General features: G+C 39.4%; 1 protein-coding gene across 3 annotated transcripts in view; it reads left to right on the forward strand.

Moving 5' to 3' along the window:
- Positions 1-18476, forward strand: part of OBI1 (ORC ubiquitin ligase 1) — a 45445-nt gene that overhangs the window by 17281 nt on the left and 9688 nt on the right. For all 3 annotated transcript variants that reach the window (XM_007186242.2, XM_057533210.1, XM_057533212.1), the window contains one exon: positions 6704-6792. In XM_007186242.2, coding sequence (XP_007186304.2) covers positions 6704-6792 — 89 coding nt within the window. The remainder of the gene's footprint in view (positions 1-6703; positions 6793-18476) is intronic.

An 18476-nucleotide genomic window follows, 5' to 3' on the forward strand; every position in this document is an offset into this window, starting at 1 on the left:
CTTCCTATGTTTTCCTCTAAGAGTTTTATAGTGTCCGGTCTTACATTTAGGTCTGAATCCATTTTGAGTTTATTAATGTGTATGGTGTTAGGGAGTGTTCTAATTTCATTCTTTTACATGTAGCTGTCCAGTTTTCCCAGCACCACTTATTGAAGAGACTGCCTTTTCTCCATTGTACATCCTTGCCTCCTTTGTCATAGATTAGTTGACCATAGGTGCATGGGTTTATCTCTGGGCTTTCGATCTTGTTCCATTGATCTATGTTTTTGTTTTTGTGCCAGTACCGTATTGTCTTGATTACTGTAGCGTTGTAGTATAGTCTGAAGTCAAGGAGTCTGATTCCTCCAGCTCCGTTTTTTTCCCTCGAGACTGCTTTGGCTATTCGGGGTCTTTTGTGTCTCCATACAAATTTTAAGATCTTTTGTTCTAGTTCCGTAAAAAATGCCATTGGTAATTTGATAGGGATTGCATTGAATCTGTAGGTTGCTTTGGATAGTATAGTCATTTTCACAGTATTGATTCTTCCAATGCAAGAACATGGTATATCTCTCCATCTGTGGGTATCATCTTTAATTTCTTTCATCAGTGTCTTATAGTTTTCTGCATACAGGTCTTTTGTCTCCCTAGGTAGGTTTATTCCTAGGTATTTTATTCTTTTTGTTGCAATGGTAAATGAGAGTGTTTCCTTAATTTCTCTTTCAGATTTTTCATCATTAGTGTATAGGAATGCAGGAGATTTCTGTGCATTAACTTTGTGTCCTGCTACTTTACAAATTCATTGATTAGTTCTAGTAGTTTTCTGGTGACATCTTTAGGGTTCTCTATGTATAGTATTATGTCACCTGCAAACAGTGACAGTTTTACTTCTTTTCCAATTTGTATTCCTTTTATTTCTTTTTCTTCTCTGATTGCCGTGGCTAGGACTTCCAAAGCTATGTTGAATAATAGTGGTGAGAGTGGACATCCTTGTCTTGTTCCTGATCTTAGAGGAAATGCTTTCAGTTTTTCACCATTGAGAATGGTGTTTGCTGTGGTTTTGTCGTGTGTGGCCTTTATTATGTTGAGGTAGGTTCCCTCTATGGCCACTTTCTGGAGGGTTTTTATCATAAATGGGTGTTGAATTTTGTCAAAAGCTTTTTCTGCATCTATTGAGATGATCATATGGTTTTTATTCTTCAGTTTGTTAATATGGTGTATCACATAGATTGATTTGTGTATATTGAAGAATCCTTGCATCCCTGGGATAAATCCCACCTGATCATGGTGTATGATCCTTTTAATGTGTTGTTGGATTCTGTTTGCTAGTATTTTGTTGAGGATTTTTGCATCTGTATTCATCAGTGGTATTGGTTTGTAATTTTCTCTTTTTGTAGTATCTTTGTCTGGTTTTGGTATCAGGGTGATGGTGGCCTCATAGAATGAGTTTGGGAGTGTTCCTTCCTCTGTAATTTTTTGGAAGAGTTTGAGAAGGATGAGTGTTAGCTCTTCTCTAAATGTTTGATAGAATTCACCTGTGAAGGCATCTGGTCCTGGACTTTTGTTTGTTGGAAGATTTTTTTTTTTTTTTTTTTTGTTGGAAGATTTTTTTTTTTTTTTAATTAATTAATTTATTTTTGGCTGTGTTGGGTCTTCGTTTCTGTGCGAGGGCTTTCTCTAGTTGTGGCAAGTGGGGGCCACTCTTCATCGCGCTGCGCAGGCCTCTCACCATCGCGGCCTCTCCCGCTGCGGAGCACAGGCTCCAGACGCGCAGGCTCAGCAACTGTGGCTCACGGGCCCAGCCGCTCCGCGGCACGTGGGATCTTCCCAGGCCAGGGCCCGAACCCGCGTCTCCTGCACTAGCAGGCAGGTTCTCAACCACTGCGCCACCAGGGAAGCCCCTGTTGGAAGATTTTTAATCACAGTTTCAATGACATTCCTTGTGATTGGTCTGTTCATATTTTCTATTTCTTCCTGGTTAAGGCTTGGAAGGTTATACCTTTCTAAGGATTTGTCCATTTCTTCCAGGTTGTCCATTTTATTGGCATAGAGTTGCTTGTAGTAGTCTCCTAGGATGCTTTGTATTTCTGCGGTATCTGTTGTAACTTCTCCTTTTTCATTTCTAATTTGATTGATTTGAGTCCTCTCCCTCTTTTTCTTGATGAGTCTGGCTAATGGTTTATCAATTTTGTTTATCTTCTCAAAGAACCAGCTTTTAATTGTATTGATCCTTGCTATTGTTTTCTTTGTTTCTATTTCATTTATTTCTGCTCTGATCTTTATGATTTCTTTCCTTCTGCTAACTTTGGGTTTTGTTTGTTCTTCTTTCTCTAGTTCCTTTAATTGTAAGGTTAGATTGATTATTTGAGATTTTTCTTGTTTCTTGAGGTAGGCTTGTATAGCTATAAACTTCCCTCTTAGAACTGCTTTTGCCACATCCCATAGGTTTTGGATCATCGTGTTTTCATTGTCATTTGTCTCTAGGTATTTTTTGATTTCCTCTTTGATTTCTTCAGTGATCGCTTGGTTATTTAGTAACATATTGTTTAGCCTCCATGTGTTTGTGTTTTTTACGTTTTTTTCCCTGTAATTCATTTCTAATCTCAAAGCGTTGTGGTCAGAAAAGATGCTTGATATGATTTCAGTTTTCTTAAATTTACTGAGGTTTGATTTGTGACCCAAGATGTGATCTATCCTGGAGAATGTTCCGTGCATACTTGAGAAGAAAGTGTAATCTGCTGTTTTTGGATGGAATGTCCTCTAAATATCAATTAAATCTATCTGGTCTGTTGTGTCATTTAAAGCTTGTGTATCCTTATTAATTTTCTGTTTGGATGATCTGTCCATTGGTGTAAGTGAGGTGTTTAAGTCCCCCACTATTATTGTGTTACTGTCGATTTCCTCTTTTATAGCTGTTACATTTGCCTTATGTATTGAGGTGCTCCTATGTTGGGTGCATATATATTTATAATTGTTATATCTTCTTCTTGGATTGCTCCCTTGATCATTATGTAGTGTCCTTCCTTGTCTCTTGTAACATTCTTTATTTTAAAGTCTATTTTATCTGATATGAGTATTGCTACTCCAGCTTTCTTTTGATTTCCATTTGCTTGGCATATCTTTTTCCATCCCCTCCCTTTCAGTCTGTATGTGTCCCTAGGTCTGAAGTGGGTCTCTTGTAGACAGCATATATATGGGTCTTGTTTTTGAATCCATTCAGCAAGCCTGTGTCTTTTGGTTGGGGCATTTAATCCATTCACGTTTAAGGTAATTATCGATATGTATGTTCCTATGACCATTTTCTTAATTCTTTTGGGTTTGTTTTTGTAGGTCCTTTTCTTCTCTTGTGTTTCCCACTTAGAGAAGTTCCTTTAGCATTTGTTGTAGAGCTGGTTTGGTGGTGCTGAATTCTCTTAGCTTTTGCTTGTCTGTAAAGCTTTTGATTTCTCCATCGAATCTGAATGAGATCCTTGCCAAGTAGAGTAATCTTGGTTGTAGGTTCTTCCCTTTCATCACTTTAAGTATATCATGCCACTCCTTTCTGGGTTGTAGAGTTTCTGCTGAGAAATCAGCTGTTAACCTTATGGGAGTTCCCTTGTATGTTATTTGTCATTTTTCCCTTGCTGCTTTCAATAATTTTTCTTTGTCTTTAGTTTTTGCCAATTTGATTACTATGTGTCTCGGCGTGTTTCTCCTTGGGTTTATCCTGTATGGGACTCTGCGCTTCCTGGACTTGGGTGGCTATTTCCTTTCCCATGTTAGGGAAGTTTTCGACTATAATCTCTTCAAATATTTTCTCGGGTCCTTTCTCTCTCTCTTCTCCTTCTGGGACCCCTATAATGGGAATGTTGTTGCATTTAATGTTGTCCCAGAGGTCTCTTAGGCTGTCTTCATTTCTTTCCATTCTTTTTTCTTTATTCTGTTCCGCAGCAGTGAATTCCACCATTCTGTCTTCCAGGTCACTTATCCGTTCTTCTGCCTCAGTTATTCTGCTATTGATTCCTTCTAGTGTAGTTTTCATTTCAGTTATTGTATTGTTCATCTCTGTTTGTTTGTTCTTTAATTCTTCTAGATCTTTGTTGAACATTTCTTGCATCTTCTCGATCTTTGCCTCCATTCTTTTTCCGAGGTCCTGGATCATCTTCACTATCATTATTCTGAATTCTTTTTCTGGAAGGTTGCCTATCTCCACTTCATTTAGTTGTTTTTCTGGGGTTTTATCTTGTTCCTTCATCTGGTACATAGCCCTCTGCCTTTTCATCTTGTCTTTCTTTCTGTGAATGTGCTTTTTGTTCATAGGCTGCAGGATTGTAGTTCTTCTTGCTTCTGCTGTCTGCCCTCTGGTGGATGAGTCTATCTAAGAGGCTTGTGCATGTTTCCTGATGGGAAGGACTGGTGGTGGGTAGAGCTGACTGTTGCTCTGGTGGGCAGAGCTCATAAAACTTTAATCCGCTTGTCTGCTGATAGGTGGGGCTGAGTCCCCTCCCTGTTGGTTGTTTTGCCTGAGGCGACCCAGCACTGGAGCCTACCTGGGCTGTTTGGTAGGGCTAATGGTGGACTCTGGGAGGGCTCACGCCAAGGAGTACTTCCCGGAACTTCTGCTGCCAGTGTCCTTGTCCTCACGGTGAGCCCCAGCTACCCCCCACCTCTGCAGGAGACCCTCCAACACTAGCAGGTAGGTCTGGTTCAGTCTCCTATGGGGTCACTGCTCCTTCCCCTGCTTCCCGATGCACACACTACTTTGTGTGTGCCCTCCAAGAGTGGAGTCTCTGCTTCCCCCTGTCCTGTCAAAGTCCTGCAGTCAAATCCCACTAGCCTTCAAAGTCTGATTCTCTAGGAATTCCTCTTCCTGTTGCCAGACCCCCAGGTTCAGAAGCCTGACGTGGGGCTCAGAACCTTCACTCCAGTGGGTGGACTTCTGTGGTATAAGTGTTCTCCAGTTTGTGAGTCACCCACCCAGCAGTTATGGGATTTGATTTTACTGGGATTGCGCCCCTCCTACCATCTCATTGTGGCTTCTCCTTTGTCTTTGGATGTGGGGTATCTTTTTTGGTGAGTTCCAGTGTCTTCCTGTCAATAATTGTTCAGCAGTTAGTTGTAATTCCAGTGTTCTCGCAAAAGGGAGTGAGAGAATGTCCTTCTACTCCGCCATCTTGAACCAGTCCTGGACTTTTTTTCTAATGTTTCCAGGGCTAAGTGAGTTTTGAACAATTATGAAGCCAGTGTTGAGAATGCAAAAAATAATAGTTAGCTGAAGTCTTCATTACTCTTTTAGGTGCAACAAATAGGCAGAACTCTCCCCTTTGTAACTTTACCCACCTGATTCTCCTGAACTTGAAACTGTCTCTAATAGTTGAGGAACTAGCCAGCCCATAAAGAGAATCTTAGAGAGCCACAGGACTGGTGAGAGACCTTGACAGAGGGGATGGGGAAAAGAAATCAAATGAGGTTCTAATTTAAGCCTGTCATTCATCATCAAAAAGCATTCACTAAGTGCCTCCTCTTATGAGGGCCTAATTCATTGTTTGTGTGTATGAGGAAGTAAATTACTTTTCCTGTGTCTTCAGAGGGGCAGTAATGGTATTTATCAATCACTTAAAGAATTAACCCTCCACAATCCTGGTTGGTTTGCACCCACGAAGATAAGCAGGTGCTCGAGCTCAAAAGGAACCTAGATGAGTCTAAGTGAGAGAGTTAGGCTTGTTGCCCAGAAGAGTGTCCTCTGTCCTGCTTCTCTTGTCATCCTCTTAGGGCATTTGTGTGTTGATGGGCAAATAATATAGTCAAAAGTTCTAGAAATTATTGGTCAGATTTTTAAAATCTGTTTTCAAGTTTTCTTGGTTTAAACCTGTTTGTTGACAAATGTTCTTGTGACCCCTTCACTTTGAATGTTAGTGTTCTAGTCAGACAATGAATTTCTCTTGCCAGGTTGGTAAGATTGGTTCCTAGTCTAGGAAGTCTTATTTTTTGTTGGAATTGAAAAACACAATGACTAGGGGGTTTAAATGAAGTAGCTTTTAAGAAGACTACAGTAGACACACTACTTTTTGGGCTGTCAAGATTCAATATTGAGCGTCTAGAGTTTCTAGCAATTAATGTTTTGTCAGGCAGTTTTTAGGTATCATAGAACTCAAAAAAGAAAATCATACTTGGGATTTTTTTTTTTAAATCAAAAGAGAATCCATAGAATTTATTAGAAAACATTGATTCAATTCTAAGAGTCCCAGAAGTTGTGAGCCAGAGCATTTGAGAAAGCCATTTTGAAGAAAGCAAGCTATGTTATCACTAAAAACTATTTTTAAATAGCAACCAAAAATCAATCTCATAGCTCAAGATTCTTAGCATTAGTTTTGTGAATAATTGCATGTGGTATAATGTTATCATGCTTAGAGTATTTAGTTATGTGAAAAAGGAAAAGAAAAAAACATATTTGCCATTAGTTTAGTCCCTTAATGACTCTAAGCTGACTAACATAGTTCCGTTTATTTCCCTGGATAGGGGATTTGCAGAGTGCTTGGGGAATATGGATTAAAAATGCTTGGTTGTGTTCACAGTTTCACAAGTCATTCTCAACAGTGATTTTAAGTTTCTGAAGACATGTTCTAGTATTCAGTTTTCTGATATTGTTGCTCTAAAAAATACAGATGGCTCATGTCATTATTTTTACAAGGCACTTTTGTTTTAACTTGTGCTTAATTATTTTCAACACTTTTTTTTTTTTTCTAAGGCAAATAAAAAATTGAAATTGGAAAATGGTGGCCTGGTGAGGGAGAATTTACGACTGAAAGCTGAAGTTGATAACAGATCACCCCAGAAGTATGTATTTTGCTAACAGAGCAATGTTTCAGGTTATGTCAATGTTTTAGAATAAGCTGCTGTTATAGTTTGTGTTTGTCATTTGACTCTTTTCATTGAAGCATGTAAGTTTAAATAGAATGTCTTACCTCTAAACATCAAGTGTATACTTATGTTACTAGTAAAATCTTAGTCTCAGTTAAGGCTAGTGTTGAAGAAAAGATTTCCCTCTTATCCTTTTTCCTTATCTGATTAGCAAGAGGATTGTTTTATGTGACCTAAGATAGGTGAGCCTTCACTTGGTTTTACATGTAACTGTTTAGTGGTCCTAACAGAGTAGGGAGAGTAACATAATGCCCTTTAGACGTTTTCTGAAATAATCATAGTTAAAATTCATATAGTGCTTTCTCTTTGCCAGGTACAACAACCTGTGATGTAGAACTATTATTATTCTCCATTTACAGATGATGAAATGGAGGCATAGAGATCAAATTAATTTTTCTAAATCTGCACTGCTAGTAAGTGGTGGAAATAGGATTTGAACCAATGTAGTCCAGCCCCGGAATCTGTGTTCTGTTACATTACATTGAAAACTATTACACTACCCATTACACTAAAAAGCCTATCTGAAATAGAATTTTAAGGCATCATTTGTTGAATTTTGGACTGATTTGAACTATACAATTAAATGAATTCATTCTTTTATGATGGGATAGTTTTCACTCCGTTCCAGAAGGTAAGCAGTTGGAACTATTGACCCACTTAACAGTTAGTTTAAAATGATAAGAAACCATTGAGAGTTAAGACTTGAAGATTGAGAAAAGATGGGAGACAGTGCTTAAGGTTGTTATTCTTCTAGGAAAAAAAATGACAAGTGAAAAGAGAATATGGCCCCCATCCCTCTGAGGAGTGGCATATCAGAACTCCACACTTTCTTCCCATCCAACCATTAGACTTCATTTTTTCCTGATGGAAAAAGACAAAGACAGACATAAACAAACAGTGGAAATTTATCCTACCAGAGGTAGTTCTCTGCTTGTCATTTGAAAAGGAGAAAATATTGCCTTCAGTAAAACAAGTGTAGTATCAGGAAATGGTAGAAATAAACCATAATTACTCAAAGCAGAGATAACTAACCAATAGAGAAAGAAGCATAGCTTTTACTTTTAAATAGTTCCTTCCCCTGTGCTCTCCAACCTCATTTTTCTTTCACTTCAGATAATGTCCTACTTTGATGAACTAGTGAAATAAACTTAAGAAGTGTTGCCATTATTATGTGGCGGTTTGAATCTCTGCTCTTCTCATTTATTGGCAGCTCGCCTTGCCGGTCATAGTAATGCTTGTCCATTAGCCATTTCCCACGGCAGGCTAAATGGAACGAAAGCCATTTTGTTTGTAGCTTTTATTTCTTGAAAAGTTGCCCACCAGATCTCAGATTTAATACTAGCCACCAGGATGTGTGTTTTTAAATAGCCATGACTCCTGCCTGATAAACAATTGAAGAATCTTAGCTAAAGAAACCTCACCGCTGTCTATTCTAACAAGCAACCACACTTCTGAATCCCATATAACTTTGGGATTTGCTATCTTTAACTTCCATTCCTTCCCTTCAGGGGAAGGGAACAGTTTCACTTAAAAAATGGTTTGAACTGACCCCTATTCCTGATCAATTTGCAATGCATTGAGGTATTAAAAGCATGGCTTTTGATTTATAGCCTTGTTTACTCTGCATCACCAAACCCTAGTGGGATTCAGAGAGAAGCTGACCACAGCTGAAAATACCCAGATCTGGTTCACCTGAAGAGAGCTCCTATTCGTATTGAAAAGAATGTGAAATTTCAAGAGTTTAAAAGTAAATGCAAGCAAATAAAAACCATCTATTCCATTTCATTCCCTTGATTAGGAAGTGCCTTGACAAATTATTTTTCTCTTGTCTACTTGGTTAGGTGTCAAGATATACTTTTTATACACATGACCTTAGTTTCTGATGTATCTTTCAGGTTGTGCAGACATATTCTACAAATCATGCAGAAGAGAGAGCTTTAAAATTTAGATACTAGAGAGGAAAAAAATTAGGAAGGTATATTTGTTAGCTTGGACTGCCATAACAAAATACTATAGACAGGGTGGCTTAAACATTGGGTATTTATTTTCTTGCAGTTCTGGAGGCTAGAAATCCCAGATCAAGGTTCAGCAATTTCGGTTTCTGGCAAGGGCTCTCTTTTTGGCTTGCAGACAGCTGCCTTCTCACTATGTCTTCACATGTCAGAGAGAGAGAGAGCGCGCACACTCTGGTCTCTCTTCTTCTTCTTATGAGGATGCCAGTCCTGTTGGATTAGGGCCTCATCTTTATGGTCTCATTTAACCTGAATTACCTCCTGAAGACCCTGTCTCTGAATATAGTCACATTGGTGTTTAGGGCTTCAACAAATGAATTTGGTGGGGAAGTTGGGAACACAATTCAGTCCATAGCAGAAGGTATTTCTTTTTAGGACACTCAAGCAAATATCATGCTATTGCCCCAAAACTAGACTAACATCTGGTGTCAACAAGGGGGACTTAGACATTTACCTTGGTCTCAAGTAGATAGTATTGTATAAAAGTAATATATTTTATAATTTTTAAAAACAGTGCTATAATCTTTAAAATGAAATCTGGATTATCATTTATCTCCTCTGCTATTGTTTTTCTAGTCTATATTTTACCCTCCATTATATCCAGTCTTAAAGTGTACCTGGATATTTTTCCTTTCTCAACTTTAACTTAAAAGCCCTCTTGAGCAGTGTGGCAGGTATCCTACTTATCATACTCTTCTAGGTTTCAATAATATCCATTCTATTCCTTGTCAAAAATTCATTGTCTCGATATCTAAACTGGTGGTCCAGAAAAATGTGATCTTTTTCTTTGACTTGATGTAGCCAAAGACTTCCTGAATTTGTCTGTCTTTTAATTTGTTTCACCTGGAGAAAGCCGTCTGTTTGCCCTTTCAGTTTTCTCTAACATGGACTCCTAAGAGAATCAGATTTGATATTCAGAACTCGAGGTGGTGGTAATGTCCTTTAGTTTACAAGACTGTTATGCAAAGAAAACTTACTCTCCCAACCAACCCAGAAATACTAAAAGTTTATTTACTTGACAGTATCCTAGGTGCTTTGAACTATACAAAATAAATACTCTTTCTGACCCCTAAAGTAGGTTAGGTTCCCTTGCTGTAATTTCTCTTACTACCTTGTACTTTCCCTTTTTAGCACATATCCCAATTACTAATAATTAATGTTTTGTGTAATTATTTGTTTCATGTTCTTCTGTTTGAGTGAGGACTATAGTTTTATTCGCTGTTGTAGCCCTGCATTTTATAGCATTTTGGCTAATATTCTGATCCTAGATATATTTGTTGAGTAAATGAATAAAAACGTAGCTCCCAAGACTATGAGAAAACAGACAGACAAATCCAGAATATGGTATAGTCAATTGGAAAAATGACCAGATTTCTTCATTAAATCATTGGCAAAATGGGAGGGGAAGCCTGATTTACAATAAAAGAGGACTAAGAGATATAATAACCAAATGCAGTACCTGGATTTTGTTTGGATATTGATTAATAACAAATGTCAGAAGACATTTTTGAGCCAATTGAATATATTTGAATACGAACTAGGTATTAGACGATACCAAGGAATTACTGTTAATTTTGTTTAGGTCTTATGGTTCCTTATCAAAATGTCCATGTTTTCTTTAGAAATGCATACTAAAATATGAACTATAGTATATTTTAACAAAAAAAGGGATATATATACATATATGTGTGAAATGAGGTAAAATCTTGATAATTCTTGAATGTGGGTGATGAGTATATGGAATTATTACTGTTCTCTGATTAAAACCAACAAAACATAATCCTTGCCTCCAGGAAGTTCATAATCTAATGAAGACAAGAGAAAAAATACATGGAACAATTAAATACTAAATAGTTACTAAGTCAAATAGCAGAGACAGCAATATGAGTTCAGAGAATGGCCAGTTGGTTGGAGTGACGAGAGTCTTTATCTAAGGGGCAGGACTTGAGCCCAGCTTTGAACGATGGAGATTTCAGTGAAGAGGAAGGCATTCTGAGCAAGAGGAAACAGCTTGAGCGGTTAGGAGTATTAAGAGGTCCCTTCAGCTCTAGTTCCTTGTCTCCAGAGCAGCCACAAGTCATGCTCAAGAAACTCGGTGGCTTCCTTCTCAAACTCAGCAGAGCAGAGGTCCTCTGTGTAATTTGCACATCTCTCCATTGTGACCGTCATCATCCCACTTAAAGAGCTGGTTAGCACGATTCCACTACATCTAGTACTCCACTACATTCTGCTCTAAGCAGAAAGGCCTGTTCTCAGTCTCCTGTTTAATGGGGAATGCCAAGTGTCACACCTCCACATGATAAGAAACAAGAATAAGAAGCTGAAGGGAGGACTTTAGAATTGCATTTCTCTATTCCTAAACTGTGCCAGGAAGTGTGATATATTTGTCCATGATAGAGAGAGGAGTTCCTTAGTGATTTTTTCGCTCGAAGGGGTATGAAGAATTGATTTGTAAAGCATTTGAGAGTCCCATGCCCTCTCTCTGAGATCTCTCTGTTCAGTTGTGACATTTTTTTGCTCTAGTCATGCTAGGCAGAGTTTGTGCCACGTTGCCGCCTATTATGAGGCTTTAGCAGAGCAGATGTCCATGCCCTTAGCTTCTAACTTACCTTAAAGCGTAGGGTATAAAGCTCCATATACAAAATTCCATAGGTCATTTAAATCAAACCTGGTTATAATTGGATTAATGGCTTTCCTTTCTATAAATATGTGTTTGGGAATGTCATTGTATCTTTAGTGAGATCTGTGGGTTTGATAGTATGGTAGTGTTAAGCATCATTTTTACTGCCCAGCAGCCCCAAGGCTTATCATTATGGACCAGTCTTCACCCATGCCTCAGCTCCTTCTGGGGGAAGATAAAGGCTCCAGATACTCTCTAGATGGTGAGCATTATTTCCTGTTATTAGTACATGAAAAAAGTGCTCTGAGGAGGAAAGAACAGACTTCATAAGTCATAACCTGCACGTTCTTCCCTTGTTGTATTTGTGTTCCTTGAGCCTTCTTATCAACTCCCATGGCTTTAATAATCATCTACTTATATGTCAGAGATTACAAAATAAAATCTAAATCTTTGGCCTTGCCTTTTCTCCTAAACTGTAGATTAGTGTTTCCATCTATCTATTTTATACTTTCACTCAAGATCCTATACCTTAAATTCACCACAAAGCACGGTAGTTAAATAAATGCTTAGTTCTGGAGACAACAGTACCTGGATTCAAGTTTCCCTGCTTCCACTCTGTCTCTCTTTTCCCTACCCAGTTCATTTTCACCATGCTAAAAATTGCTTTTTATAAAGTATAAATCACACTATTAAATCTCCTATCTGAAACTATCCAGTGCTTTCCTAAAATAAAATCCAGACTCTTCACCAACTAGTCTATGCTTGCTTATTCCACTTCATCTCATTCTTATTCCCCCAGCTAATCCTGCTCTAGCCATACTGGTCTTCTCCTGTTTCTAAAACATGCTGAACTTTTTCCCTCTGCTTAGAATGTTTTGCTTCCGCATCGTTATGTGGCCGTCTCCTTTTGTCATCAGAGTCAGAGAGGCTTTTCCTGACCATCCAATCTAAAGCAGCCCTCTGAGGTTGTCCTTGTGACCTTACTCTTGTGGAGTTTAGAATGGAGAAGACAGAACAAGAGGTCAAGCAACTAAACAAACATGGTAATTTCAGTGATAAAGGCTAAGACAGTAATACTGTAACATTGGTTGTGCATTAAGTATGGGCTCTGTTATAAGTACGTCTCAAGTTTTAACTCATTTAAACCTCACCGGAACCTGTAAGATTGGTACTACTACTGACCACATTTCACAAAAGATAAAAACTGAGATACAAAAAGTTTAAATATCTTCCCCCAAATCACAGTGCTAGTAAGTAGACAAAGCCAGAGTTCAGTTCTAGAGAGTCTGGCTCTGGAGCCTGTGCTCATAATCACATGCTATATTGCTTCGCCATGCCATGATTTTATCACTACAGTTAAGAAAACATAGGCAGAACGCTCTATGACGTAAATCACAGCAAGATCCTTTTTGACCCACCTCCTAGAGAAATGGAAATAAAAACAAAAATAAACAAATGGGACCTAATGAAACTTAAAAGCTTTTGCACAGCAAAGGAAACCATAAGCAAGACAAAAAGACAACCCTCAGAATGGGAGAAAATATTTGCAGATAAAGCAGCTGACAAAGGATTAATCTCCAAAATATACAGGCAGCTCATGCAGCTCAATATCAAAAAAGCAAACAACCCAATCCAAAAATGGGCAGAAGACCTAAATAGACATTTCTCCAAAGAAGATATACAGATTGCCAACAAACACATGAAAGGATGCTCAACATCACTGATCATTAGAGAAATGCAAATCAAAACTACAATGAGGTATCACCTCACACCAGTCAGAATGGCCATCATCAAACAATCTACAAACAATAAATGCTGGAGAGGGTGTGGAGAAAAGGGAACCCTCTTGCCCTATTGGTGGGAATGTAAATTGATACAGCCACTATGGAGAACAGTATGGAGGTTCCTTAAAAAACTAAAAATAGAACTACCCAGCAATCCCACTACTGGGCATATACCCTGAGAAAACCATAATTCAAAAAGAGTCATGTACCACAATGTTCATTGCAGCTCTATTTACAATAGCCAGGATATGGAAGCAACCTAAGTGTCTATTGACAGATGAATGGATGAAGAAGATGTGGCACATATATACAATGGAATATTACTCAGCCATAAAAAGAAACGAAATTGAGTTATTTGTAGTGAGGTGGATGGACCTAGAGACTGTCATACAGAGTGAAGTAAGTCAGAAAGAGAAAAACAAATATTGTATGCTAACACATATATATGGAATCTAAAAAAAAGAAAAAAATGGTTCTGAAGAACCTAGGGGCAGGACAGGAATAAAGACACAGACGTAGAGAATGGACTTGAGGACACAGGGAGGGGGAAGGGTAAGCTGGGATGAAGTGAGAGAGTAGCATGGACATATATACACTACCAAATGTAAAATAGATAGCTAGTGGGAAGCAGCCGCATAGCACAGCGAGATCAGCTCGGTGCTTTGTGTCCACCTAGAGGGGTGGGATAGGGAGGGTGGGAGGGAGACGCAAGAGGGAGGGGATATGGGGATATATGTATACGTATAGCTGATTCACTTTGTTATACAGCAGAAACTAACACACCATTGTAAAGCAATTATACTCCAATAAAGATGTTAAAAAAAAAAAGAGTAAGGAAGTAGAAGGTGCAGAAGCAAAGGGCTGCTTCCTCCCTCCCTCCCTTCTCTTTCTTTAATGTTTAACAGTGGCTTTATGAGGTGAATGCTTGAAAGTATTCAACATTAAATTCAATGTACTTCACATTAATGTTTGCAAATACATTGTTAGCAATTCTTAAGTATTTCGAATCAACTAACTTGAAGTGCAGAAGGCTTGTTCTCAAATAACTCTTCTGAGGTGACATGAAAACTGAAAGCAGACGATGACTTGAGTCCAGCCTTGCTGCCTATGTCCTTCACTTGCAAAACCCCAGCACCTGAGAGGCACTTGATAAATACTTGCTGAATAATTAAATAAGTAGAGAAATAACATTCGATAAATTACTTGACCTGTTGGGACCATTGCTTTCTTTATATAAAATGTGGATAATGTACTGCTTTGAGGATTAAAGGAAATAATTGTATGTCCTTGGCACAGCATGTAGCACAAAGAACCGGTAGAGGTTTGTGTCTAAATAACTGTATCCCACACAAAAGATTGTTTATCCTCTTGCTTTGTTCCTATCCTCCTTCATGGCTTTACTACTTGTCCAGTTGCCTGAGATAAAAACTTCAGTCTTCCTGTGTTTCTCCACCCCTTGTCCTCACCCCACACCTAACTGTTCAGTATATTCTATCCTACCTATTAAATGCCTCGGTAACGCATCTTCTTGTTCCCACTAGTTTAGATCCACATGATTTCGTGCTTAGCCGATTTTAACAATCTTCCGACTGATTGCTCTTCTTTTCCTCTCTCAACCCTGGAGCATCTGCTTTATTGTTGCCTGAATTCTAAAATATAACTTTGATCATCTCACTGCCTTGCTTAATAACCTTTGGTGATTTCCCATTGCTCACAAATTGAAGCCCAAATTTCTTAGTATAGTATGGGAGCCTCTTTACTCATATGACTTCAGCTTAGCCTTCTTAGCACCTCTCCAGCCTTCTTCTTATACACTGCTGTGGCCATGCTGAATTTCTCCCTGGGCCGAGATTTGCCATGTTATGACATGTACCTTTGCTGATGTCTTTTCCTTTGCCTTCCCTGGTCCTCCCCATTAGCCTCTCTGTTTTTATTCTACCTGGTTAATCCCTACCCATCCTTTGAGATCGAGCCCAGTTGTCAGTTTATCTATGAGACTCTCCGAGATTTCCAAGATGGTTCTTTTATCATACTGTTTTAAGGATTACATCGTATTCTGACCGGCTCTGACTGTCATGCTCAGTTAATCTACCAGCTCCTTGGAATGAATACATTTTTTTTTTTTTTGGCCGTACCACACGGCTTGCGGGATCTTATTTCCCCAACCAGGGATCAAACCCATGCCCCCTGTGATGGAAGCGCAGAGTTCTAACCACTGGACCGCCAGGGAATGCCCAAGACATGTTTGTTTTTTTTTTAATGAACTCAGTGTGTATCTGTATAAAGTGTGAGTGTTTGTGTGTGTGTGTGTGTGTATTTTTCCTCTGGGACATGGCAGAAGGAAGGAGTCCTTACACTCTAATACTTTATACTGCTGCTTGGAGGGAACTGACCAGGGAATTAAGATCTTGAGCTTTCTTGAAGCTTAAGGTATATAGGGTTTAAGAGGGCAGCAAGTCAGAGATTCCTGGCATTCTCCAAATGAGGAGAGCAGGGGGATTTCCTGAAGTTTTCCAAAATTGTACTAGAGACTGAGAGAGAGGAAGAGGAAAAGAGGAGGCAGTGCCAGGGCTTGCCCGGCTCCAGGACGATGTTTCTGGTCTGAGTCGCCTTACCTGAACCAAGTGTCCTGCCCTTCCCTGTCTCCATGCTGGCGGTGAGCTGTGCCCCTCGCGGGTTCACAGGTCTGCGTCTCAGGCTGTGCCAGTACTACACCTGGCTTTCAGCTTCCTCAGCAGCACCTCTGCTCTTGCTAGCCTTGGCTGTTCTCTCGTCTTGACCTTTTCCGGCCTTTTTTGTTTCTCACGGTTCTGCTCTGACAAATGCCATGATTCCTGGTATTTGACCCCAGCCTGATCCGTTGACTGATTCTGCTGTGCCCTTCGGTTTTCCCGGAAGGGGAACTTGTAGACTGTCAGGGGAGCCTGATGATACCCTGGGGCCAGACTGTGACAGCCGGGTGTGCTCAGGCCCCTCAGCTGCCTGAGGGGCCCTTCTCTGGGTATTCAGCTAATTGGGGGTGGACAGTTACTTACTGCACTTTTCTGTCAACTTGCCTTTATTGTATTGATAAGATATTTTAGGAGCCTGTAGTGCATGCTAATGACTAAGCGGTAAGGTTGTCAGAAAGATTATGAACTGCGTGAGAACAAGGATAATGTCTTCTACTTTGTTTTCCTTCCTCATCACCTCTCAGCATACATTAGTCCTCTATAACTATCATCTGAGCAATAATTACAGAGTGGCTGGATCACGGTTTTTTGTTTTGTGTTGTTCTTCATACTGAGAGAGAGAGATTGATTTAACTATAGTGAAAAATGTATAGATACTATTAGTTCAGAGATTTTTAAGTATGCTTTTGTTCACCCAACAACAGTTGCATTCTTTTATACTATTGAGATTTTATTGTTGTTGTTAAGGTTAGTATATTTGGGGAAAAGGTATAAATCCTTTATTCCTCTGAGAACGTTAAAAAGATACAAAATAGCATGTCTAGCATGTCTCAAGGTTCTCTCCTTCCATGAAAGATTAGGATCGCCATTTATGTCATGTCAACTTTGAGGCTGATCTTTTAGGGCAGAAAATTAGGGCATTTCTGCATGGAATTGAAATGAGATATATTTATCAAATAGAATGGAATTTATTCCACAGTAAAAAGAGTAGTCCATCTTCAGGCAGTGAATATAGATGTGGGTTAGCCCTTTTTAGAGACTTATCACAAAAAAGAACCTGTTCCTCTTCAATTTACATATGCTGCCCAGCACTTGGGTATTTTCTATTAAGAATTTCTAGGTATCACAGCAAGAATTTTCAGCACAATTTTTAAATACAAATGCATGGTTAGTTCAATAAAATAAACACACACAAAAAACCTTTCTTTAAAATTGTGTTAATACGAGCTTTTTTTTTTTTTGGCTGTGTTGAGTCTTTGTTGCTGCGTGCGGGCTTTCTCTAGTTGTGAGCGGGAGCTACTCTTCGTTGCGGTGCACAGGCTTCTCATTGCTGTAGCTTCTCTTGTTGTGGAGCACGGGCTCTAGGCATGCAGGCTTCAGTAGTTGCAGCATGCGGGCTCAGTAGTTGTGGCACACGGGCCCTAGAGTGCACGGGCTTCAGTAGTTGTGGCGTGTGGGCTCAGTAGTTGTGGTGAACGGGCTTAGTTGCTCCGTGGTATGTGGGATCTTCCCGGACCAGGACTCAAACCCGTGTCCCCTGCATTGGCAGGCGGATTCTTAACCAATGTGCCACCAGGGAAGTCCCTGAGCTATTACTTTTAAACTCTGTTCTCCGTTTGAAAGCTTGCCAATCAGACTCTACCTTAATTTTTAAACAGGACTTTTGGGAGGTGGAGGAAGAAGGAATGGCTGCAAGGGCCTAAATTCTTTGTCTAGTTCCACTGTTCATGTGACCTTTGTCTTTAGGGGGAAATTGTGGCTTTTTTTTTATTCTTCCAAATATTGGAGCACTTTCTGTTTTGTGATAAATATAACAATATAAGATGCAATATAACATAGCTTGTGGTTTTTATTCCTATTAGAACCCTAGATAAGTAAGTACCTATGTGATATTTAGGTCCTAAAATTATATATTTAAAATTTTACTCATTTCACATTGGTAGCTTTGTTTCCTTGTAGTTGAAGATGCCTGCTGATTGTGCATGAGGTAGACAAGAAGATCATGTATGCTTTTTTTTTTTTTTTAATTAATTAATTAATTTATTTATTTATTTTTGGCTGTGTTGGGTCTTCGTTTCTGTGTGAGGGCTTTCTCTAGTTGCGGCAAGCGGGGGCCACTCTTCATCGCGGTGCGCGGGCCTCTCACTATCGTGGCCTCTCTTGTTGTGGAGCACAGGCTCCAGACGCGCAGGCTCAGTAGTTGTGGCTCACGGGCCTAGTTGCTCCGCGGCATGTGGGATCCTCCCAGACCAGGGCTCGAACCCGTGTCCCCTGCATTAGCAGGCAGATTCTCAACCAGTGCGCCACCAGGGAAGCCATGTATGCTTTTTATACATAGCACAATTAAAGATGGAGCTTCCAGTTTATGGTTCTGGTTCCGATGTAGTATTCATATCTCTGGTTAAAATAGTCACCCTTTTTGGGTCGGCATTTGCCAGGTTGATCTGTCTGTGCTATAGTTTCCTGCAAGGCCATTTTAATAAATGATCTTTGGAAGTTTGAAAATACTCTT

Source organism: Balaenoptera acutorostrata, chromosome 18 (genome assembly GCF_949987535.1).
Source record: "Balaenoptera acutorostrata chromosome 18, mBalAcu1.1, whole genome shotgun sequence".
In the NCBI taxonomy this organism is placed as follows: domain Eukaryota; kingdom Metazoa; phylum Chordata; class Mammalia; order Artiodactyla; family Balaenopteridae; genus Balaenoptera; species Balaenoptera acutorostrata.